At 35.7% G+C, this 26101-nt stretch overlaps 1 protein-coding gene across 1 annotated transcript in view; it reads left to right on the top strand.

Annotated features, from left to right (window-relative positions):
* Positions 1-26101, top strand: part of ATRNL1 (attractin like 1) — a gene marked incomplete at both ends in the record, with an annotated part of 457232 nt that overhangs the window by 127624 nt on the left and 303507 nt on the right. The window contains 3 exons of the mRNA XM_081105367.1: positions 9908-9960; positions 18098-18192; positions 25474-25552. Of these exons, the coding sequence (XP_080961493.1) occupies positions 9908-9960; positions 18098-18192; positions 25474-25552 (227 nt within the window). The remainder of the gene's footprint in view (positions 1-9907; positions 9961-18097; positions 18193-25473; positions 25553-26101) is intronic.

Raw genomic sequence — 26101 nt, forward strand, 5'->3', positions numbered from 1 at the left:
TCAATGATGTAGCCATCCACAATAATTATTATCTCTGATGCGATGTAGCACTTTAATAACATTATTTTTTCTCCAGATGAGAGAGCAGCATTTTAATTCATTGAACTTATGGGTTTATAAGTTTAGATATACGGAGTTACAGGGTTTGGCATATGTGTGAAATACTAAAAAGTAAATTATATAGTTCTGAGTGATGGGATTACATTTACCCTAGTTCTTTATGCATGATTTTTTATAAGCAGAGGGAAAATTGGACTACTGATTTTTAAAGAGTATTTTGTAGATACAATTACATTCATTAATTTTTTGTTTTATTTGTTTAGCTTTTGAGTGTGGGACAGTGAAAGATAGGGCCATTATTCCCTAAAGCAGTTATTTTCTATAGCGTGCTTACAAAATGCTCTTGTTAGAAAGCAAAGCTAGTTATTCATCTCAGCAAACAATGATTAAATGAGTGCTTGGCACTATTAATGAAGATTAATAACACAGGGTTTTTGCTTAAAGTATTTTTCAGGCTAGCAGTGGAGACACAAGCCAAAATATACTAATTTCGTACATTAGTGATTTGAGATGCTTATAAACCCTTCCCTCTTCTCAGGATTTCTGTTCAGCTTTAAGTATGTAGTCGGACATCACATATTCTTGTGTATTTTTTATAACCTCTCCAAACTGAAATTGGTTCTCCTCCTATTTGTTAATTTGTCCCTTGCATCATTTTTGTATTTGCCTGTATCCTTTATTGCACTGAAATTCTTTGGGGACCATTGCATCAATAGCACAATCCCAGTGTTCGATAAGTTTGTTTAATGAAATGGAATGAAAAAAGGATTGAGGGTGTACTGAAAAGGGAGGGAATAGTTCATCGTCTGGGGATAAGGGAATTTTTTTTTTTTTTTCATGTCATCATTTCTGTTTTCTTTTTTTTCTTTTTTTTTTTTAATATTTTTTATTGATTAAGATATTACATATGTGTACCCTCTACCCCCCCTCTCCCCGCTCAGCCCCTCACCCCCCCGTTGTCCGTGTCCATTGGTTAGGCCTATATGCTTGCATATAAGTCCTTTGGTTGATCTTTCCCCCTTGCCCCCACCCTCCCCTACCTTCCCTCCAAGGCCCGACAATCCAATCAATGCCTCTCCGTCTCTGGATCAGTCCTTGTTCATCAGTTTATGTTGTTCATTATATTCCACAAATAAGTGAGATCTTGTGGTATTTATCTGCTCTCCAGTTCCATCGATGCTGTGGCAAATGGTAAGAGTTCCTTTTTCTTCTTCCTCTTCTTAAAGAATACCTTTCAGCATTTCATATAATGCTGGTTTGGTGGTGATGAACTCCTTTAGCTTTTTCTTATCCGTGAAGCTCTTTATCTGACCTTCCATTCTGAATGATAGCTTTGCTGGATAAAGTAATCTTGGTTGCAGGTTCTTGCTATTCATCTCTTTGAATATTTCTTGCCACTCTCTTCTGGCCTGCATGGTTTCTGTTGAGAAATCAGCTGACAGTCGGATGGGTACTCCCTTGTAGGTAACTGACTGTCTTTCTCTTGCTGCTTTTAAGATTCTCTCTTTATCTTTTGCTCTTGGCATTTTAATGATGATGTGTCTTGGTGTGGTCCTCTTTGGATTCCTTTTGTTTGGGGTTCTCTGCGCTTCCTGGACTTGTAGGTCCATTTCTTTCACCAGGTGGGGGAAGTTTTCTGTCATTATTTCTTCAAAAAGGTTTTCAATATCTTGCCCTCTCTCTCCTTCTGGTACCCCTATAATTCTGATGTTGGTACGCTTGAAGTTGTCCCAGAGGTTCCTTACACTATCTTCATATTTTTTGAATCTCTTTTCTTTTTTCTTTTTCGGTTGGGTATTTTTTGTTTCTTTGTATTTCAAATCTTTGACTTGATTCTTGGGATCCTCTTGTCTGCTGTTGGATCTCTGTAAAGTATTCTTTATTTCAGTCAGTGTATGCATAATTTCTAATTGGTCCTTTTTCATGACCTCCATGGTCTCACCATACTCCTTGAGGGATTCATTAAATTTATCGGCGGTTTCCATAAAATTCTTGACAAACCTTATAAACGTGGCCTTGAACTCTATATCCAGTCGTCTGGCCTCCTCCGTTTCTGCCAATTGTGACCTGTTTCTTTGTCTCCGCATTTTGGCTGCTTCCCTGTGTTGATAGAGTGGCCCTGCGCGCCAGGTGTCCTGTAGGGCCCAGTGGCTCAGCCTCCCCAGTTACCTGGGGTGGACACTCTTGGTGCACTCTTGGTGCCTTGGTTGTTGTAGGATCACTGGGAGAATTGACCTCCAGTCCAATTGGCTGTGGGAATCAGCTGTGTCTGAAGTGGGAGAATGGTCCCCCTCTGACCACTGGGTACAGTGGCTCCTGGATCTAAGGAGGTGCTAAGTCAGCCCCTGCCTGAGGCCACAGAGCAGGAACCACGAAGAGGCTCAGCTGTGAAGCAGTGCAAGCCGCTGCGGGGCCTTGGGCCTTCTCTTGGAAGTTCCGGGTCTGGCTGGCCCGGCTGCAGTTAGGTAATTATCAGGTTGTAAAGTTCTGGGGCATTCACATGCAAAAGCCTCTGCCGCAGCCCGGGTGGGGCGTGGTCTCAGGGAGTCAAAGGGCATAGAAAGAAGCAATGGCTGATTCTCCGTGCCCGGAGTCGCGCGTCTCAGTGTCCAGGTAACGGCTGCAAGCACCTCTGAGGGAAAGCGGCCCTCACGTTCGCCCGCTGCTGCCTGAGAGAGCCGCCTCTCCCCGTATGAGTCCTAAGTCCCCAGAGACTTCCCAGAACCGGAGATCAGAGCAGTCGGGAGCTTGTGATTCAAAAAGACAGCCGCGTCCTCAGGTGCCACCCCCTTTCCGCGCGCGCGAGCCGCCGCCGTACCTCTGCACTCAGCCTCCGCAGCTCCTCTGGCTCTCAGCGTGCTTTTCTTTTCTTCTCGTTGTAGAAATTACACTCAGCCAGCCTTCCTGTTGTTTTGGACGATGTTTGCTCCGTCCTTTGGGCTAATTTTCAATTGTTGTGTGGGGCGACTATTTCCCGGTGTTTATCTATGCCGCCATCTTAGTTTCTGGGGATAAGGGAATTTTGAGTAGAGGACATATGAGCTGGAACTTGAGGGAGGAGTGCAGTTGTTCTGGGTAGAGAATATAGTAAACAGTGAAGCAAAATCAAGAATGAACATGGTTATAGAATTTCCAGTTTTGCTCAAGGATGTAGAGAGCTGGAAAGAGCTTCACTTCTGTCTTTACAATGAAAGAAATAAAAGCTTGGCAAATGACAAATTTATGAATTTTCATGAGAGCATTGGAAGAATTGAGATTACAAGGTAACCAAATGGCTTAAAATCTAAAGAGAAATAAGAGTTCAGAGAGAGATGGGACTTGAGGACTAGCTTATCCAGAATGAAATAACTGGAATCTTAAGAGTTCAGCTGAGGTGGCTAATAAATTAGTGCTCACATGTGCTCTCAATAGAGGGTGAAGCTCCTGATGGCTACAGAAACGGTGAAGTTGACACCATTTTTAGAGGTTTTATTTTTCCCCATGACACCCACCAGCTACTCCTGGAAAAATTGAAGAAATTTTTAAGAATGTGTTTCTTATGGTATAAGAGTGTGTTTTGTGGGTGGGGCTTTAATATTGGGACCCAATGTTCATTTAAAGGGGCACCAAATTATTCACCTGCCAGGATAATGGAAGTTCTCATTCTGGCCCTGGCCTGAAACAGTGGAAACTCAAAAATGGTAACTAAAAACAAATTTAATGAAAATATGAACTCTAGTAGAAATATACGTGTGAAGTAGTATTTTCTATGAATATTGTTTACTTTTGAGGAGCTATTTTTTTCCTCCTTTACCTTTTGTCAGCAATATCTGAGATTTTTACCCATTTTAATCTATTTTTGTTATATATAGCCTTATTTTTGGTTGTGCAGGAAGGCAGAGGATATTAACAATGCCTTTTTTATTTTAGGAAGACCAACATGTGCCCTCTATAAAAGCAATAATTTTGGTTATTGCAATTTCATTTTATTGTTTTTATAGTGTTCAGTTTTTTTAAACTAAAGTCTTAAGGTTATTATAGTTTCTAATTGTCTTTTATGGTTTCCAATTTTTTAGTCAGTTTTTTAAGCTTGTTCATTATCTCCTTCCATATAAAACAGTTATTTCAAAGCCCGTGTCTTTCCCCAGATAATATCTCAATTCCCATGGCTTTGTTTACATGAGCCTTTGTTTCTGCTGGCTCCTGTTTTTGTTTTATTATCAGTTCCCATCCCTGGTTATTTTTTATTTTTGTCCTGGATACTGTATTTGCAAAATTTATTTACAGATAGTTTGAGACCTTGAATGGAATATTTTTCCAAAGGGAATTGAATTGTGCTGTGGCCTGAGGGCAGGAGTAATACAAGGATGGTTCAAGTTAGAGCTTCAGTCTCCGGGAGGACTTTCTGTATCCTGACTCCCGAGTTTAGTCCTGGAAGGACTTTCTGTGTCCTGACTCCCGAGTTTAGTCTTTGTTGCTTAGCTCACCAGCCTTTGGCGGGCCTAGATAGATGCTAGTTCTTTTTCCTGTGAAATACTATTTCCACCCATAATCAGGGACAAAGGGACCTGCCAATAACCTGGGATCCCATCCTCTGCATCCTGGCTTGGTAATATTTTCGCTTTTTTGCTCTCCAATGCTTTTACACATTAAAAAGTAAAAATCTACTCTTTTTAGTTTTCTTAAACTTACTATTATTGGATTCTGAAATCTATACAGTCTTATAATTTTAGAACCTGTACCTCCTAAACTATTTGAGGACTTGTCATATCTTCATGTCTGAATTTTTATTGGTTTTTATGATAAGTTGCCTTGGATATATGGTATCGATATTGATACTGATGTACTTCAGTATATTTTTGTTAATATTATATGATCTTATTTTTATGGGTTTCTTTAGAAGAAAAACAAAGGAAAAGCAATTGTTTTATCTTGTGTATAAATTTCATAATTTCTGATAAAAACACAAATGTGTTTATCAGATTCTCAGCTGCTTTAAATAATCTGTCATATTTCAAAATTGTGCAATTAGATATATTCCCTCCTTTTTTAGTTTCTGAGTAGAAAAATTATATCTCATTATAAGGTTTATATTCATATATATTCAAATATTTAAATCTGTAGAAAATTTGAAATGCCATATTTTAACACTTAGAAACATGAATTATATAATTTAAAGTGGAATTTATAATGTAAAGTGATCATTCATATAAATGATAATCATTATTTTAGGTGACATGTAATGACAATATTTACCCTTTCAAACTCCCTACTAAATATTTCAGCCTAAATTTGTTTCCTAAAAAGGCCTGGCTGTTTGCTTAGTTTGCTTAGTGAGAAAAGAGAATGATTATCTCTTTGCTTAGACACAGAAATACTTTGAAGCTGTCTTTTTAATTAAGCCACGCAGAAAACTTCTGAAGGTTTTTAACATTTGTATCTAATCTTTATACAGAAGGATTCGAAAGAGGAAATACATTTTCTTGAACGGGCCAAATAATTTCAACAATGCAAAATAAGACTTTTCTGAAAAACAGACTAGAAAGAAATTTTACTTTTGTGTTATTAAACAGTGGTTTATTACCGAATAAAACACAGTTTAAAACATTTTTTTATTCTGATAATTTTACATTTATATATAAGGCAAAATTGCCTTAAAAAAGAATTTAGAATTTCATTTGTTTATAATACTGTTTTCTCTTTTTGTTGAAAATAGTTTTTTGTGAGGTCCCCCATTCTGATACTTTAACTTGCATTTATTTAAGAAGTCTACAGTGAAATTGAAGATTATGACAATCTTGATTTCAGATCACTTTATCTTTTGAAAATCTATAACGACTGTGCTAAACATTTCAGTATATCAGCTGATTATACTTATAATAGATTAGCTTAAATGGTTTTATCAATTTTTTTCTGCCTGTGGGAAATGAGATGGGAAGATCATTTGTTCGCAAAACACAGCATTGGGTATAAGTGGTACATTTATACATGCATTTACAAATTTATACATTTATTTGAGATTTCATTTATTTCATCCTTTGTAATGAAGGTATGTTTCTATGGGCGGTGACTCTGCTATTAGAATGCATTTACTTTACTAGTAAATAAGGTCTTGGATTTTGATTAGAGATGACAAGTAGACCTGAATTCTTTCGTTCCCTCTTTCTTCTTGTCCTTTTTGAGTGAGTTAAACTTGAGACAAATTTATCTGATTGGACATGGCATTTGTTATTAAAAGGAAAAATGGATTTTTCTTGCCTGCTCTCAGACTTTACTGTGATGATTACCAACTTCCATACCTCCTCTGCGTTTATGAATCAGTGCTCAGATTATGCTATACGCAAGAGCTCTCCCTTCTCCACCATGTATTCATTATTGCTATGAACACATGCATTCTTATTTCCCTAATGGTTTGTAATTCACTGCTATACTTAACCATTTGGCCCTCAAACTGTCCCAGTTTTGGCCATGGAACGACTTCAAGCTGGCTCTTATGTTTTTGTGACATGCTCCCATCACTTAGTGAACACATTATATCTGTCCTAATTCAAACCTAGAATCATCAGCCCTCCCCTAGCCCTTTTTTGTTTTGTTTTTGTAGAGCTCTGGTACCTTGTAATGGAGAATCACTCATCATAGAGATCAATATCTTTGTACTACGTGCTCTTTGCTGCAAGGTGTACTTACTTAGTGGCCTGTTCAGAAAACAGAGTTAGAGAATAATAATTTATTTACGTACACAAATAAATACACATCAGTGCATACTTCCAATTCCAGTTCATCTCCACAAGGTTCTGTTGGGTCTTTTTCATTTCAGTAATTGTGTCTTCTTTCTCAGTAAATCACTGACTCCCAGTGACATAAACACATTCCTCACTTGCTCAATTTTAAAATATAATGCATTTAAAAATTTGTTCAGATTTGCTTTATCTATGTTATTATTCAATAAGTAAACATACTAATACTAAAAGGATTTTAAAATTTGATTCCAGTTTTCCCTCCTCCCCCTCAAACTGCCGAAGCTGGAAGTATACAGTCAATTTTTTGAGGAACCCCCACACAATTTATTATAGTGCTTGCACCAATTTGCAATCCAACCAACAGTGCACAAGGGTTGCCTTTTCTTTACATCCTGCCAATGTTTGTTGATTTATTGATGATAGTCATTCCGACAGGTGTCAGGTGACATCTCAGTGTGGTTTTAATTTGCACTTATCTGGTATTTAGTGATAGTAAGCATCTTTTCATATGTCTGTTGGCCATCTATATGTCCTCTTTGGAGAAATGTCTTCAAATTCTCTGCCCATTTTTCAATTGGATTTTTTGTTCTTTTGGTGTTGAGTTGTATGAGTTCTTTATAAAATTTGGATATTAACCCCTTATTGGATGTGTCATTGGCAGACATCTTCTCCCATTCAGTAGGTTCTCTTTTCATTTTGTTGATGGTTTCCTTTGCTGTGCAAAAACTTTCAGTTTGATGCACTTTTATTTATTTATTTTTTCTTTTTCTGTTGTTTTTTTCCTTTTTATTAAATTTCTTGGGTTGACACTGATTAACAGAATTATACAGTTTTCAAGTGCATAATTACACAATACATCATCTGTACAAATTTTATTATGTTGAAGGTAAACATGTTATGATAATTTCCAGTTCAATATAATATAATTTGAATAAATGAAATATTATTATTATTATTATTATTATTATTATTATTATACTAGAGGCCCAGTGCATGAAAATTCATGCACTGGAGAGGGGGCTTTCCTTAGCCTGTCCTGCCCCCTCTCACAGTCTGGGAGCCCTCAGGAGCAGGAGGCGACTGGCCATCAGGATAAGGCAACGCCTCCATCACACCTCTGCTGCTGCCACTGCCAGCAGCACAGGCCTCTGCCAGCTCTGGTTACCTAAGCCTTGGGACTGCCCTGGGCGGCTGGGCAGCCGACATCCGAGGGTTGCCTGAGCTTTGGGCTGGCCCTGGGGGGTTGAGGGCGGGTCTAGCTGCACTGCGCGTCTGCCACTTCCCCCGTTCCCCCCCGTGGGGCTGAAAGGACTCGGGGACTCCAGGGGGGCTGAGGGGACTGGGCGCCACCATCTTGTGGATATGGGCGCCTCCCTCTTTGTGATGGTCAATTTGCATATTCCCTCTTTATTAGATAGGATTAATTCTTACCTGAGGATATTTTTCCATTGATTTTTAAAGAGTAGAAGAGAGAGGAAGAGACAGAGAGAAACATCCATATGAGTGAAATGCATTGATTGGTTGCCTCCTACAAAAGCCCTGACTAGGGCCTGGGCGGGGAAGGAACCCTGCATCCAAGGTACATGCCCTTGACCAGAATCAAACCTGGGACCCTTCGGTCCATAGGAGGGTGCTCTATCCACTGAGTCAAACTGGCTATGGCTACACTAAATATTATTAACACAAATGAAAACTATAATTTCCATATTGAAAACTAGGTTTGTAACCAGAGTTCTTAAAGTCAATACATACATCAGTTGTAAAGTACTTAAGTTCCTTACCATTTGTCAAAGCTAGTCATTTTATTTTCATTAATTAATTAATTTACTGAATTTATTGGGGTGGCATTGGTCAGTAAAATTTTATGAGTCATTTTAGATTGCTAAGGGACTTTGGAAGATAGCTATTTAGGCAAGTAAGATATGCAGGGAATATCATGCATAACAAAAATATTATGTTGAGTATTTTCCTATCCTAAAAGTAGTATTGGGATACCTATTTGCAACAAGGCATGGTTATTTTTGCTACATAAAAAGGAATTTATACCAGTAATGGTATTATAAATTAGTCCTTTAGTCTATGTATATTCTTGGTACAAAGTGATGAAATGTAAGGAGGCAAGCCTAAAGGAAAGACCAATAATAAAGGGACAGTATAGATTCTGAATTGCTTAATTCAGCAATAATGAGTATGATGATTTTCTAAAACTAGAAAACCACTATATCTTCCACATTTTAATAGTAGCATTTGGAGAAGTCACAGAACAGCTAACTTCCTAACTTTAATCTATTTATTCTTTGTTTCACAGAGAATAAAGTTAGTGTTATGTAGGGCTATTTTATTTCTACTTTAATTTTGTAGTTAGTGTAGAAATAGGTTTACTTTTCAACTTATTTTATTTTTTTGTAGAGCTACAAAAAATAGCGTGGCTGAAAAATACATTCAGCGTGTAAACTGATTATTTAGATTATTATTATCAACTCTTTGGCTGTTCACTAATTAAAATATATGTATGTATTAAAAAGTATTTCTCTATTCTAATTAGCTCTACTAAAAGTGAAGGCATTTTCAGAAGGTCTTTCTCATCTATTAAACTTTTACATGTAATTAAATATTAACTCACTTTATTCAATAACCCTGTTGTATACATTTTATAATAATTTATTTTGGAGGGTGTTCCAGGAAGTAGCGTTATGCAAAATGAAGCTCTCTGATTTGCAATTTTAGAGAGTACCAGAAGTAAGAAAATGATGTGGATTTATAAATTACCACAATTTTCTGCCTCTACCTAAAATGTCCCTATATCTTTATCTAGACTTTCAATTCCTCTTCGTATGATTAATGAAGACTACATATCCCCAAACTCATAATACTTATGCCATCTGCCTTACAGCATCCTCTTTATTCCTCTCGTGTGTTTACTTGTTTTCTCCATTTATTTCTTCTCTCATTCATACTCATGTAGAGGCTTTTTACATTCACTATTTTTTGAAGATGTGATTTGAAAACTTCAATTAATTCTATAGTTTTTAAAGATGTTTTAATGTAGAGTTTAATTTTTTTGTTTAAAATATAGGAGGCTTTTGAATTTTGGTGTTTAATAGTCAATGAGTTTTTTATTCCTACAGATGTGACTCTGAAAACCGCTATGTTGGTAATCCACTTAGAGGAACATGCTATTGTGAGTATTTGTATTTTTTCATTTTTAATGAATTGGTTTGTATTACTATTTTCAGGTGATTTTTCAGATAACAAAATTCATGTTGTCCGTATTAGGTTACCATTTTTGTTTTTCTCAAATTTGTTAAAACATATATATTGCAAAGAAAAGCAGTCTTTTCGCTTTATTTTCTTAATTTTATTTGGTGCATTTTTTCCCACTCTGAAGAGTAAGATAGCAGTAGATCTTATTCTGGACATGGGACAAAATACAGACCTTGAGCAAACTCAGCTAGATTTTAACTTAATCTTTTCATTATGATCAAATTTTGAATAATTGCAATTTTGATAGATTGTTAGAAGGGAAAATTTTGTTCATTATTAAAAACTGTACTGATTTTGTATTGAAAGACACTTCCATTGGGTCATGAACATATGGTGGATTTCATTTTTTAAGAAACATCCAAACTATTTCCCAAATGGTTATACTGTTTTACATTTCCACCAGTAGTATATGAATTTTACTTCTTCCAAATATTTTGATACTTCGAATGGTTAGTGTTTTTCATTTTAGGTATCCTAAAAGGTATCTAATTCTTAACATGATTTGCATTTCCCTAATGACTAATGATGTAAGCATTTTTTCATGTGATTTTTTTGCCATGTGTATATTTTATTTGGTAAAGTGTGTTTAAGTGCATTTCCTATTTTTAAAAATTGGATTGTCTGTTTTCTTTTATTGAGTTTTCAAGGTACTTTATATATTATAGATGCAAGTTCTTTGTCTGGTATATGATTTGCAAATATTTCCTTGGTTTGAGGCTTGCTATTCACTCTATTAAGAGTGTTTTTATGAATGACACTTTTAAATTTAGATGTTCTGTTTTTCAGTTTGTTTTTTGAGAAATCTTAGCATAACCTAAAGTCATAAAGATTTTCCCCTATATTTTCTTGTAAAAATTTTACATTTTAGGTTTTCCATTTAAGTACATACTCCAATTTGAGTTAGTGTTTGTGTATATTTGAAGTAATGAATCAAAATTTCCCCCCAGTACGGACATCAGATTCTCTAGCAAAAAAAAAAAAGCTCTAGTGCAATTCATTCATGCACTGTATTTTAGCTAGTGACTTGCTTTTCACCTTGTTCCTTTGTTAACAGTAGTTGTCGGCCTCCTGGTGCTTACCACAGGCTGTGTTCTTACACTGACTGTACAGAAATAGGAGGCGGAGTAAACTTACCCCATATTCACCTCAGCTCAGGCTCTTTGCCTGGTCTGCATTGTGAATGGGGAGACATTGAAAAAAAAAAGTTAGTTGTCAATATATGTGTTTAAGACTATATAAGACTATTTATGTACTTTATATTCTGTTCTATTGTATGCCTGTATTACTCTAGCTTTACAATAAGTCTTGAAATCATGTAATATCTTTTCACCAATTTTGTACTTTATTTTTATATTTATGTTGGTTGATCCATTTCCTTTATGTTTACATACGAACTTAAGAATCTGCTTGTCATTTTTCACAAAAATGCATTCTAAGATTTGAATTAGGATTGTGTTTAGTTTATAGATCTGTTTGGAGAGAATTGATAATCTTAACTATAGTGAGTCTTCTGATCTATGAACATAGTATATCTCTTTTTCCCCTTATTTTAAATTGTATTCTCAGTAATACTTCACTGTGCAGATTTTTTAAAATTTTTGTCATAATTTATACTAAAATATATTTTTGATGCTGTTGTAAATATTTTTTGGATGTTTCAGTCCTGATTGTGTCTGGTGTATTCACCAATTGATTACAGTGTTGATTTTGTATCTTTCAGCTTTGCTAAACTCACTTATTAATCCTGGTATCACTTTTGTAGATTTTGTCATATTTTATACATAGACAATCATGTATTCTGCAAAAAATGGAATTTGAATTCTTTCTTTCCTTTCTGGATACTTGTTTTTTCTTTCTTGCCTTTTTGCATTGGCTACTACTGTGGTAACCTGTGAAAAGATGTGGTGAGCCTGTAAATATTCTTGTCTTATTCCTGATCTTAGAGAGCCAGCCTTCCGTCTTTCATCATTAACTATGATGTGTTTCCTAGATACCTTTATCAGGTTGAGAAAATTCCCTTCTATTTTTGCTTTGCTGAGCATTTTTATCAAGAATTGGTGTTTGTTATTTCATGTGGTTTTTCTACATCAGTTAAGATGATTATAAGGTGTTTCTATTTTACTTGGTTAATATAGCAAATGGTACAACTAGGCATATCACTGTTTTCAATTTGTTAATCACCAGATATAGAACATTGGGATTAGTGCCAGGCTTGGGCTATTATGAAAAATGGTAATATAAACATTTAGACAGTCTTTGTGTAGACATATATTTTCATTTTCCTTGAGTGGATTCTTAGGAGTGGAATTTCCAGATTATATGATAAGCTTATGTTTAACTTTTTAAGAACTGCCAAATGATTTCACCAAAAGGCTCTACCATTTTACATTTTCATATGCAGTTTATAAATGTTTCAGGCTTTCTACAGCCCCACCAGTACTTCATATTGTCTTTCTGATTATAGCAATTCTAGAGTATATATAGTAGTATCTTGCAGGTTTAATTTGCATTTCTTGTATGACTAATAATTTTGAGCTCTATTTTGTGTTGATGCTTACACATGTTTTGTTAGATTAGTGCAAAATAGTAATTTTATAACACTTCATTATTTTTTAAGCAGTCTTTTTTAAAATTGCATTTTCTATTAATACTTGATGTGAAAATAAAATTTTAGTACATTGATCTGATATTCTAATTTTATCAATTTGTTTGATTTTTAAATGTAGTTAATTATATTGCATGCAAATAAGGACAGTTTTTCCCCCCTCCCCTGTCAGTTTTTTAATTTTCTTATTGGAATGGTTGGGATCTCCATTTCAGTAGTGATTCAAAATGATGGTAGTAGATATTGTGATCAAGTAGAGACTTTGATATAATATATGGAATATTCTCTGTATCTAGTTAAGAAAACTCTTATTTATATTAATGTGCTTCAGTATTTACTTGTTTATTTTTAATCTTCACCTGAGGATATGCTTTTTGATTTTAGAGAGAGTGGAAGTGAAAGAGAGAGAGAGAGAGAGAGAGAGAGAGAGAGAGAGAGAGAGAGAAAGAGAAACATCGATGTGAGAAAGAACATTGATTGGTTGCCTTCCCATTCATGCCTGACCAGAGATTGAACCTGCAGCCTAGGTATGTGCCGGGAATTGATTGGTATATGGTGGGATGGTGCTCCAACCAACTGAGCCACAGTGGCCAGGTACCTTGTTAAATGTGAAGTTGCATTAATGGATTTTCTAATGTTAAACATCTTTTCATTCTGGGGTAAAGCAAACATAGCCCTGGCATATTATTTGAAATACCACTAAATATTATTTGTTTATATTTAATTTAGGATTATTTTCAGTATAAATTAATGTAAACTATCTTTTTACATTATTTTTTCTAATGAAATGACTTTAGCTGTAATTTTTTAGTTTTTCTTTTCTCTCCAAATTGTATTACTATGGTGTTAATTTTTAAAAATGAATGAGAAGATTGCTATCTTTTTAAAAACCAGGAATAGTTAAAAATATTACTAAGTGAACCTCCAAGATTAGCTAAATTCCTCCAAAATTCCTGGTGGAAATAGTTTTTTTGTTGTTCATCTTATTTATTGCCACGTTACAGCATGAAATTTTGGGATTATTCTTTCCACTGATTGTGATTTCTAGTTTATCAGTTTTAAATTTTATCTTTAGTAATTTAAGAAAATTATTGCTGTTTTGCCTACATTTGGTCTAGATTCTCACTGTTCTTTTTAAAATGTTAAAGGAATAGTCACAAAGCGCTAGATGGCAGTCTTGTCATTTCTTAGGAGACCTTTAGAGCTTAATGACATTTGAAAAAAAAATGGTGTTGAAGCAAAAGAAAAGGTCAGTAGTTCTTGTAATGGTGTTAATGAAAACTTTCCTGATCTGAAAGATCAGAGTGAAATTTAAAATGCTGGTCTCCCCTATAACATAGAGCAATTGAATACAGTGCGGTGTTAACTTAATTGACAGTAATGTGCCAGCAGTTGTGTCCTGTAGACAGCCTTAGTAGTTTTTAAATGTCAGTTTAAAACAAAAAACTGAATGTATTAGAAATTTGTCATGTCTCACATGGAAAAAAAAAGTTTCTAGCAATAATATCTAATTAAATTGACCCTTGTAAACATTGAATTATGCAGTTTATTCAGCAAATATAGAGAGTAGTGGTCTGAAAGTAATGTAGCTTCTTTTATCCTTAAATGCTTTTTTCTGTTTTCACTATCACTGTATTTAAATACCCAGCTTTTGCTTAGTTGACCCCTGAGCACTATGTGAAACCTGAATCTGGGAACTTCAGTAGCTGGGAAGGCAGATCTTTTACTAATTTCCTTTTTATTGAATTTATTGGGGTGACACTGGTTAAAATTATACAGGCTTCAGGTGCACAGTTCTGCAACACATCATCTATACACTGTTCTGTGTGTTCACCTCAAGTCAGGTCTCCATCCATCACCATTTATGCCCCCTGTACCCTCCTTCACCTCCCTCCACCTCCCTCTTAACTATAATGTTAATTGTAACCAAGAAAACCTTAAACACAAAGTGAAAGACTGGACTATGAAAATGTTATATAGATGATGTGTTTTCAATGATAGGAATCAAGTACAGAAAGTGACTTTCTGCAATCATCTACTCTGTGGCACTAATGCACTGATTCTGTAACTACGTGCTATTTCCAACTCCTAACAATTGTGCTTTAGTACATTTCCAAGTAATCAAACATATTTTGGCTTATTTCACCTTTGAAAGAATACTGTGTTGTTGTTTTTAAAGTTTCTTCTGTTAGAGTTTAGGATGCAATTTTGTGATGATGATACACTACCTTTTTAAAAGTAAGGAATTTAATTACTACTTTATATACAGAGATCACCTCTGTTACTCATAGTATCTTACCCTAGTTCATATTTGTATAAAAACAAAATATCCATTTATGTCCCTTAACCCTTTCATTATTATTGATTTACTTAATTTTTATGTCTTGAACTAAAATACATTATTTATAAGCCCATTATTTATTGGATTTTATTTTTATATTTTTTTATTTTTTAAAAAATATATTTTACTGATTTTTTACAGAGAGGAATGGAGAGGGACAGAGAGAAACATCGATGAGAGAGAAACATCAATCGGTTGCCTCCTGCACACTCCCTACTGGGTATGTGCCCGCAACCAAGGTACATGCCCTTGACCGGAATCGAACCTGGGACCCTTGAGTCCACAGGCCGACGCTCTATCCACTCAGCCATACCGGTTAGGGCTATTTTTCTATTTTTGATAAATGAGGTATTTTTTTTCAGTGCACGGGATGACACTCTTAACCAACTCAGCTTACCAGTCAGGGCCTCAATTCTTATTTATGTTAATCAGTATAAAAACATGCTATTTCTTCCAACTTAAAAACAAGATTCTCACCTCTCTTGATCACACTTCTTCTGCTAGTTTTTCATTTCTCTGTTTTTATCGATAATACAACAAATTATTTGAGTTGATTTATACTCATATTTCCTTTTTAAACCATAATAATAAAGTGGCTCATTAAAGCAGTACAAACACTTATTCTTAAAATGTTTATTTGTATAAACTTGACATATTTTAAATTTTAATGTTTTATGTCCTGTACCCTATTTAGCTCAGAAGTACAGAGTAAATGCAAGCAATATGGTACATGTTTTAAGTGCCAGGTAATTAATTATTCATTTGTAATACCCTTAAAAATATATGAGCAGGATATTTCATTTGAGGGGAGAAATAGATCATCTCCTGTTTAAGTGAAAAATTGCGCAGTTGGCTTCTGGAAGACTTTATTTCCAAGCAGCTTTAAAAGGAGGCATTTTGTGTAGAAGCCTGAACTTTCCTCAATTAATAATTCACATTCACCGAATGGTATTCTTATTAGTCACTTGAAATGAGTAATACTCCTACTGATTTTGCTCTTGGCCAGGCTTATTTTGTTTTAGCCCCGCTGACATTAGGATTGCTCATTACTGTACATAATATACATTGTGCTCTTCTTGTCCTTCCAACTACCCCAAATAGGAATAGAGAAATCAAGTATGAAGCCTCACCGAGAATTTGGTGGGACATACCTGTGCCCGAGGGGTATCGCCCCAAAAGGCAGAGGAGTGTCCAGAGGCCTGGGCACTGCAGCTTTGCCCAGGGATGCGCAGGTGTCCCAAGTCACCCAGACCTGACCTTCTGACAGGCAGCTACTCCTGACTTGTTAAAGTTCACTTTCAAGCTAGAAAACCTTAAAGATAATTATGCAGACCTAGTCTTGTAATTAGTTTCAAAGTGTTTAGTGTTTCTTAGTGGTGTTTTTCCTTCATTCTGAGTAGATATCTCTCTCCAGTATTGCAGCCCTACTTCTGAGCCCCTGTCAACGGCAGCTGACTGCTGGTCACTACTCTATTTGCAGCATTGTATTTGCTTGCCGCCACGCCACTAAACACTGGCGTTCTTCCTGTCTTACAGTTTGCCCTTCTGAGGGTTTGATTAGTTCGCAGTGGATGTCTCAGGACTCATCCCTGTTCTCTATACCTGGTGATTCCTCAGTTCCAGAGCCTTAAATCCCATCCAAAATGCTGATAATCTCCAACTTGCTATCCAGTAAACATGCTCTTGAACTCTATTCAACATGTCACTTGCATTTTCAATAACTAAAATCTATGCTCCTATTTATTCCCCAATTCCCAACTGATAAAACCCAGGTTCCTTACCCATCTCAGCAAATGCTGATGTTATGCTTGGTCTTGGGTAAAAAAAACAAACAACTTTATCTTTCAAATGCACCATCCATTTATTTATTCAGCTAATCCTGTTTGTTGTACCTTCCAAATGCATTCCTTGTGTCTGACCTCTTTTCATGACCTCCACTGCTATAATCCTCGCCTCCTTCACCTCTTGCCTATACTCTTGCCACAGCCTCTTGAAAAGAACCCTAGTTAAGGCTTGATCTTTCTTTGAGGTATCCGTACTTGTTTCCTCTGCCTGGGTTACAGTTTCTCTACTAAACTCCTTGGTTTATTCTCTTACGATCTTTGATTTTCAAATGTTCCTTCTCCAAATTGCAAGCATACTTCCACCCTGACAACGATTTCTGTCATTTTCACTGATTTGTTATCATCCAAAACATTTATCATTATCAGTTACATACTTAAGTTATTTAATTACTTTTTGATGTCCATCCAATAGAATGTAAGTTGCACGAGGACAGAAATTTTTGTCTTTTACTATTGTATCTCCAGTGCCTAGAACAACACTGGCCCTTGACTTTACCTCTACATTTTATTTTAATTGGGCACGACGTGAAAGGTATGGATCCAAAAATAGAAGTTATCTCTATTTAAAATAATTTGAAATATCTTTTTACAGAGTTCGGAGTTACACTATGAGTAATGCTTCACCCTTGCGTAACATGAGAAGCTACACATGACATATAACATTCGACTATTTGACTTTGGTTTCAGCATTATCCATGGACAAAATTAAAATTGTGTACCCCTGTAATCTTTTTATCAGTTGCTAATGAGAGCCATTTCTGTAGAATAATGTCTACCACAGACTCATTTTACAATCGCTAAAATTACCACAATAATAAAAGATTAAGTAAACTCATTACAGCATGTGATGTACTTTTAGTTAGCTGTTAAAATTCATGTTTTCAAGGAATTTTGATTTTTATTAAAGTAAGATAGCAAAATGTTTGTCTATCATTATATTTACAAAATTTTAACTGGAATAACATGCACCAAAATGTTTTTAATATTCTTACTTTTATATAGTTTTTAAAATGCCTACAGTTTTGGAGAATTTTTATGATGACAACGGAAATAATAATTGGGATTTTTAAGGAATTAGGATTTCTTCCATATCTGTAGCTTGCTTTTTGTTGCTTAATGACAATGATTTAGAATTTGCTAATCTTACATGGGCCACTAACAATTAATGATAGTCATTTTCAATACTCATATGTAATATGCTTTCACCTTGTTTATCAAGCACTTTTTAAAATTCCACATCAGGATTGTATTCTTTTCCCCACAGACAGTCTTCTGATCGACTATCAGTTTACCTTCAGCTTATTGCAGGAGGACGACCGCCACCACACTGCCATCAACTTCATAGCAAACCCAGAACAGGTGAGAAGACAACTTAGCTTTTATAAAACAATTACGTTTATAGGAAGGGATACAGGTTTTTTGTCTTTGTTGATTGCAGTTTTACTGTTTAGAATAATCACACTTTGGGTTTTTTTTTTTAGAAAGATTAATCCTGTTAAATTTTTCTTTTAATGAAACTTAGGCTCTCGCTGGTTTGGCTCAGTGGATAGAGCATCGACCTGCAGACCAATGGGTCTTGGGTTTGATTCCAGTCAAGGGCACATACCCTGGTTGCAGGCTCCTCCCAGACCCGGGCCCTGATCGGGGCTCATGCAGGAGGCAACCAATCCATGTGTTTCTCTCATATGGATGTTTCTCTGTCTTTACCTTTCTCTTCCACTCTCCCTAAAAAGCAATGGAAAAATTTCCTCAGGTGAGGATTAACAAAAAAATAAAAATAAAAACTTAGGTTTCCTTGTGATTTAGAGAACTTGTGAGATAGATATTTCAGATATTGCAAAGAGTTCTACAATTTATACTATAATTTTTGGGGGCTTACGGTAGTGTTTGTGTTTATAATTTGCTCTCAAACTGGGAGTAATCTTATTTGAAAATATAAGCTTTATATTCAAAATATGCTATATCAAATATATATTTTTTAGTTTTACACACTTAAATAGTAGTAGATTTTCAATGTCTTTTTTTTTCTAAATCTGCCAGGTTATCTGAGATATAGGAATGCTGGCTGGTTTTATTCTTAATCATTTTCATTGAAATATAATTGACATATTACATTGTGTAAGCTTAAATTGGACAACATGTTGATTTGATACATTTATATATTGCAGTTTGATTATGACCTTTGCATATAGCTAACACCTCTATGGTGTCATGTAATTAGCATTTCTTCTTTATGGTAGGGATAATTAAGAGCTAGCCTCTCAGCAGTTTGGGAGTTTATAATACAATATTGTTGTCTACAATCACTGTGCTGTGCATTAGATCTCTAGGATTTATTTGTCTACTGGTTGGAAGTTTATACCCTTAGACATCCCTCCAGTTCCCCCACTTCATAGCACCTGGAAACCACCATTCTACTCTCTCTTTTATTTTTGACTAGAGGCCCAGTGCACGAATTCATGCACCAGTGGGGTCCCTCGGCCTGGCCTGCCGGATCGGGGTGAAAGTGGCTCTCCGACATCCCCTGAGGGGTCCCGGATTGAGAAAGGTTGCAGTCCAGGTCGAGGGACCCCACCTGTGCACGATTGGGGCTGGGGAGGGACATGGAAGGTTGGCCAACCAGGGAGAGACCACGGAAGGACTCCTGGCATGTCCGGCCCTTCTCACTCAGTCCCGATCGGCTGGACCCCAGCAGCAAGTTAACCTACCAGTCGGAGCATCTGCCCCTGGTGGTCAGTGCACATCATAGCGACTGGTTGACCAGTCAACTGTCTGCCCCCTGGTGATTAGTGCACGTCATAGTGAGTGGTTGAGTGGCCTTATGTCATTAGCATATTACACTTTGATTGGTTGAACAGCCGACTGGTCAATCGGACACTTAGCATATTAGGCTTTTATTATATAGGATTGTGGCTTTTTTAAGATTTCACATATAAATTAAGATCATACAGTATTTGTCTTACTCTGTCTGTCTTATCTCACTTAGCATAATGGGATGCTAGCTTCTTTAACCAACTTACTGCATCAATGATGGGGGAAATCTCAGGGTTGTGACCCTTCCCTTAGTCTTGCAGAGCCACACTGACCTCAGTAAACTACTCCCTCCTTTCCCTGTGGTTGTGCCCTGAATGGCCAGGATGTTGGTGGCATATTGCATTCCCCTCCCTTCTTCCTCAGGGAGAAGTTTCTGGGTCATGTGCCTTCTCTCAGTCTCACAGAGCCCCATTGGCCAGAATGAGGTGCACACCCTTTTCCCTTTGGCAGTCCACAGAAAATCTAGGATGATGGATGCATGTTCCCTTCCTCTCCCTCCCTCTTGGGGAGAAGTCTCAGGGTTGTGCACCTTCTCCGGGTCTTACTGCATAATGTCGGCTGCACTGAGCCAGCCACACTGTGCTTGTTCCCTCAAAGCTCTGGGTGAAGGGAGACAGAAACAGGTCCTTTGGGTTGTGCCATGAAAGGCCAAGGATGTTGATGTATGGTGCATTCTCTTTTTTCCCCTGATGGGGAATTTATAGGCTGAGGTGATGGCTCTGAGGGTGAGCTGTGCTGGCCTGCGGGAGGGACTTATGTGGGTAAAGTGAAATTGCTCCCCTTACCCATTATAGTGTGGCAATTCTTGGTTTATATTCATCTTTGTTACTGCAACTTCTTAACTGGCTTTTGGTCCTCTTGCAAAGGTATTTTGGTCCACATATCATTGCTCAATGGGTGTTTTTGTGGGGATGAGGGCCTGGACTTCTTATCCTGCCATCTTGCCGATGTTACCCTCTGTCTCATGTGTATTCTTATTACATATTTATCCATCTTATTAAATCCATATCTTGTGTTCTAATAGTTTTTCAACAATTTTTTTAAATTGGTGAAACCTCAAAATACTTCCTGTCGTTTATTAGCTTTTTTCCTTTAAGATAGCTTATAGGACTTGTCAGCAAATAATATAACTTCTTAAATTTTTCTTTTCTAGTGAAATAGGATCTCTCCTTCCAAAAAATTACAACAGTTCATTTTATGTGACTCTTTATTCTTTAGATTTTAAGGAATGCCTATATTCTTGGGAATATATTTAAAGTTTTGACGTTTAAATAAGGATTTTTGAAAATGATTTTTCCAAGTGTAACCCTTTCTTCGCCGTTTTCTTTTAAAGACATTAATAATATGTCATATAGTATATTTATCAGTCTGATAAGAAAGTTTTTATATTGTTATAATCACCATGGACTTCTTTTCTGTTGTGGCAATATATGCATAAAGTAAAATTTATCATCCCAGCCATTTTTAAGTGTAAAACGTGCTGGCATTAAGTTCATTTACAATGTTTTGCAAACATCACCACTTTCCATCACCAACATTTTTCATCATTTCAAACATAATCTCTTTATCCATTAAGCAATAACTCAACATTCCTTCCTCCCTCCAGCCCTTGGTAACCTTTATTTCACTTTCTGTCTCTATGAATTTGTGTATTCTAGCTATATGTGTAATCATACAATATTTGTCTTTTTGTGTCTGACTTATTTCACTTAGCATAATGTTTCCGAAGTTGATCCATGTTTCAGCATGTATGAGAATTTCATTCTTTACCATTGACTTCTTAAATACTTAATAGTAATTCCAAACTTGTAGAGATCTTTGGGAATATAAAAAATTTAATGTTGCTCCAGCTTGTGTGGCTCAGTGGTTGAGCATCGACCTATGAGCCAGGAGGTCCTGGTTCTATTCCCGGTTGGGGCACATGCCCGGGTTGTGGGCTTGACACCCAGTTGGGGGGGCCTGCAGGAGGCAGCTGATCAATGATTCTCTCTCATCATGGATGTTTCTATCTCTCCCTCTCCCTTCCTCTCTGAGATCAATAAAAATATATTTAAAAAGTTTTAATGTAAGTGGGGCATCCAGCTCAAAATGTAGACATGAATGATAATCCTCTTCAGTATTATGCATAGTGTCATACACAGAGGTTCAAATTAGCTATCATTCTAGTTTACTTCTCTCTTGACTATGCTCTCCTCCTGCAGTTTCCAGTAATTCTTGAGTGCTTCCAAATGGCCCAGCTTTCAATGTTACCTTCTGCTGTCTTGTCCCATTGAAGCTAGTAGCCTAGACACATGTTATTTGAAAGGATGCTGAACTATCATGAAAGGTGCCACACAGGATGCTTATAACATTATTATATATAATTTATAATTATCATCTAGAGTTAAAGAGTTATCCAACTTGGAACAATTTCTGAAATTAATGTGAATAATCAGGGCTTCCTACTTATCCTTCAAAAATCAACAATAAAAATATATACCTTAATTATTTATGCATTTTGTACATTTAGACAATAGGTTTATTTTTAACCCACTATGCATCACTTCTTTTTTCTTTTTAAATTCTTTATTATTTAAAGTATTACATAAGTCTCCTTTTTCCCTCAATGACCTCTCCCCAGCCGCCCCCACTCCCCAGCACATGCCCTCACCCCCCTATTATCTGTATCCATTGGTTATGCTCATATGCATACATATGAGTCCTTTGGTTGCTCTCTAACGGCACCCCCTCCCCTACCATTTGTCTCTGGTTCTGTTTTTGTTCATCAGTTTATGTTGTTCATTATATTCCACAAATGAGTGAGATCATGTGATATTTATCTTTCTCAGACTGGCTTATTTTGCTTAGCATAATGTCCTCCAGTTCCATCCATGCTATTGCAAATGATAAAAATTCCTCCTCTTTTTTTTTTTTTTTTATAGCAGCATAGTATTTTATTGTGTAGATGTACCACAGTTTTCTAATCCACTCATCAGCAGATGGGCACTTAAGCTGTTTCCAAATCTTAGCTATTATAAATTGTGCTGCTATGAACCTAGGGGTGCATATATCCTTTCTCATGGGTGTTTCTTTTTTCTTGGGATATATATTCATAGAAGTGGGTTTACTGGGTCAAATAGAAGTTCCATTTTTAATTTTTTGAGGAAACTATGCATCACTTATAACCAGTGCTTTTATGTCAACAATTTCTGGAGTAGTTTCCTGTGTGACATGATCTTCCCTGTGTTATCCACATATAACCAACACTGTTTTACTTTCTTTCTCCCCTTCCCTTCCACTCTCTCTAAAAAATCAATGAAAGAATATCCTCAGGTGAGGATTAACAACAACAAAAAAGTAACTATATTTGAAATACTTCATTGTAATAAAAAACAACAACTCCTTCTCAGATGTTGGCAAGTATGCCCCTTTTCTGAGTCCCTTGGTGAAGATGAAGAAAGAGAAGAAGACATCTATGTCATCAGCCCTAAGAATATCCACAATACTGCCATTATCAGCTTTATGGTCTGAAACCAGGCTGTTTTTTGTTTTTTTTTTAGAATTTCTCTTATTTGGTGTTTATAAGAAACTCTTCAGGGAGGTCTTCCTATCTCCATTTTGGAGATAAGATAACTGATTTTCAGGAAGGACAAGTAGCTTTTCCTAAGTAAATCTATATGTATGTTAAAGAGCTAAGATTTAAACCCAAGATCATCTGATTTGATAACATTACTGTTCATTAATTCATTTCATTGCTTCATGAACATGATTTAATGAATAGAAGCAGTACTTGATTTTTAGGACTGGTCAATTAATTATGGTGACCTAAATCTATAAAATTAGTATCAAATATGTTTCTTCTTTTCACTTAAGGGTTTTTGTTAATATAACATTATGTTGGAATGGCTGTTCCTTATCACAGCTGACCAACATAATGTGTTGGTCAGCCCTATCTGCATTCTGACATAAAGCATTTTGCATTTATCACTAGCGTCATCAGTAGTGGCATTCTCTTGAACCAGTCAACTGTTTTCACTCATATTATCAAAGAAATAGCAAGGTTTCAAGAAGTTGGACAGTTTTGTTGTACATGTTGTGGGAGGTATCTTAACAGCTTACCAATAGAACTTAATGAGTTAACTTCCTTCTTACATTCACAGCCATTTTTTAGTATGACTGGTGGATAATGCAGTATCCTTCTGAAATACTATATCTGTTGAAACTCCCAGGCTCTATTTTTATTAGATTTATTTGAATTCTCAGATGCTATCTCTACAGCATTCATGAGCACCCCCCTGGACAATCTGTATGGCAGTCATTCAACCTCATTCATTACATTTACTTTTACATGCTTTTTGGAGATGACTATTCTTTTTGAATCTCTATTTTCTTCTTGGAAACTATGAAGAGAATGTCCTCCGATAGTTACGGAACATTAATAATAGTTCTTCATAGAGGCCCAGCTATCCCTCTATCTTATGGCACTCATTAAGAGTAAATGTTATTTTGAGGTAAAAAATAAAATTGGATCTTAGTGTATCTTTTAAATGGGATGACTGTCACACTCATCCAGCAGCCTTTGCCTTTTATTGCTTCTTCTTTCTATTTTCATCCATCAAGAAAGGGCTACGAATTTCAGTCAGTTTCCCCTTATAGCTGTTACATCACATATGGGGAGCTTAACTTGCTTACATACTTGTTTCTCTAGGATTTGCTCAGGAAATTGGAGATATATTTTCTATTGGCTTACCTGCTTTATCCAATTTAGAAAAAAGTAGTCATACTAAGGAAGTTATTTATGTCTTTTCTAGTAGCCAGGTCTCATGTAACAGTACAGCTTTTTTTTTTTTTTAAATATATTTTTTTATTGATTGCAGAGAGGAAGGGAGAGGGAGAGATAAAAATATCAGTGATGAGAGAGAATCATTGATTACCTGCCTTCTGCACGCCCCACACTGGGGATTGAGCTGGCAATCGAGACAAGTGTCCTTGACCGGAATCGAACCCGGGACCTTTCAGTCTGCAGGCCGATGTTCTATCAACTGAGCCAAACTGGCTAAGGCAGCAGTATAGCTTTTCGTATAGGTCTTTGTATATTTATAACACTGCACAACACACAATATCTGAAGCTAAACTTATGCAGTACCACTATCATCCTCTGCATTTATGCAGAACTAAGTAGTTATAATCATATGTATTTTCTGTTCCTCATCTCTTGGAGTAAGATAACAAATAACATTTAAATGAATCTTTTAGGCATTTGTTTCCTCGAAATTAAACGGAAAGGTTCTATACTCCACTAGTGAGTGACAGGAAGAAAACAGGTTGACTGTCAAATTCTTCAGTGTTCTTCTGTACAGAGGTTTAAAATGATGTGATCTCCTTTTTTTTTGTCCAATGTGGTTAATCACTTTTACCTGAAAGTTTTCATTTACCTAGTTTAAGTATTTTTAACTAAAGTGTGTATAATAACAGAATATACACCTATCAAGAAGCCTTTCAACAAAATAATATCATATTGCTGTAAAAGTTTTGGGCTAATTAATCCTGTATCATTTAAATATTAACTACAGCGAAGCAAAGAAAGTTAAAGTACAAATATTGAATGATAGCAGCCTCTGGCTTACATATAGACGGCCTGATTTTAGTAGAGAAGATAAATGGGAACCTTCAACCTACCTTTGACTCTATCACCTAAAGAGTTGTAATTGGCATCTACACTTACTCAGTTGAATATTGTCATAATGTATAGAATTTGAAAACAATAGCATAGACATAATTAAACATTGAACATATCTAGTTACTATAATTTGATTTTTTTAACCTTAATATTTTCTTTTTTGGTAGTCTAACAAAAACTTGGATATTTCGATTAATGCCTCAAACAACTTTAATCTCAACATTACATGGTCAGTTGGTTCAACAGGTAAGAGAATTTTGTTGCCATGTTTCTTTCACATCTGTTTCTGTGTGGAAGGTGTTCTAATGACCTCTTACTATTAATTTAAATAATTGAAATTAAAATAATACTATATGCCCAATCACTGTGCTGTTTCAAGTAAAAATAATAAGTAGCATTAATAATAAATATTACTTGCTAACATTCCCCCTTATTCAATTCAAAGTAGATAGGGAACAAATATTGTACATAACTTAATTTTTTTAAATGGCAATGTCATGAATTGCTATGATTTTAATTAAGGCATATTACTGTTTAATAACTAAAGAGACTGAGATTTCAGTGATTTGATTCACCATTGAAACTATAAATTTAATTATTAACCTTATGTTGATATAAAACAATGAAATTCTTCTGAGAATGCTGATGAATTAACAACTTATCTGTTACTTTCAAATTTAGAAAACTATCCCCCTAATCCTTGTCAGCCTTGGTGCTGAGAGAGGGTTAAAAACAAAACCTGTACGTAATGTCTTCCAGCACAAGCTTTATAATTAAATTGCTGACTTTTAAAAA

The sequence above is a fragment of the Myotis nattereri genome, assembly GCF_964212035.1.
Source record: "Myotis nattereri genome assembly, chromosome: 13".
NCBI lineage: Eukaryota > Metazoa > Chordata > Mammalia > Chiroptera > Vespertilionidae > Myotis > Myotis nattereri.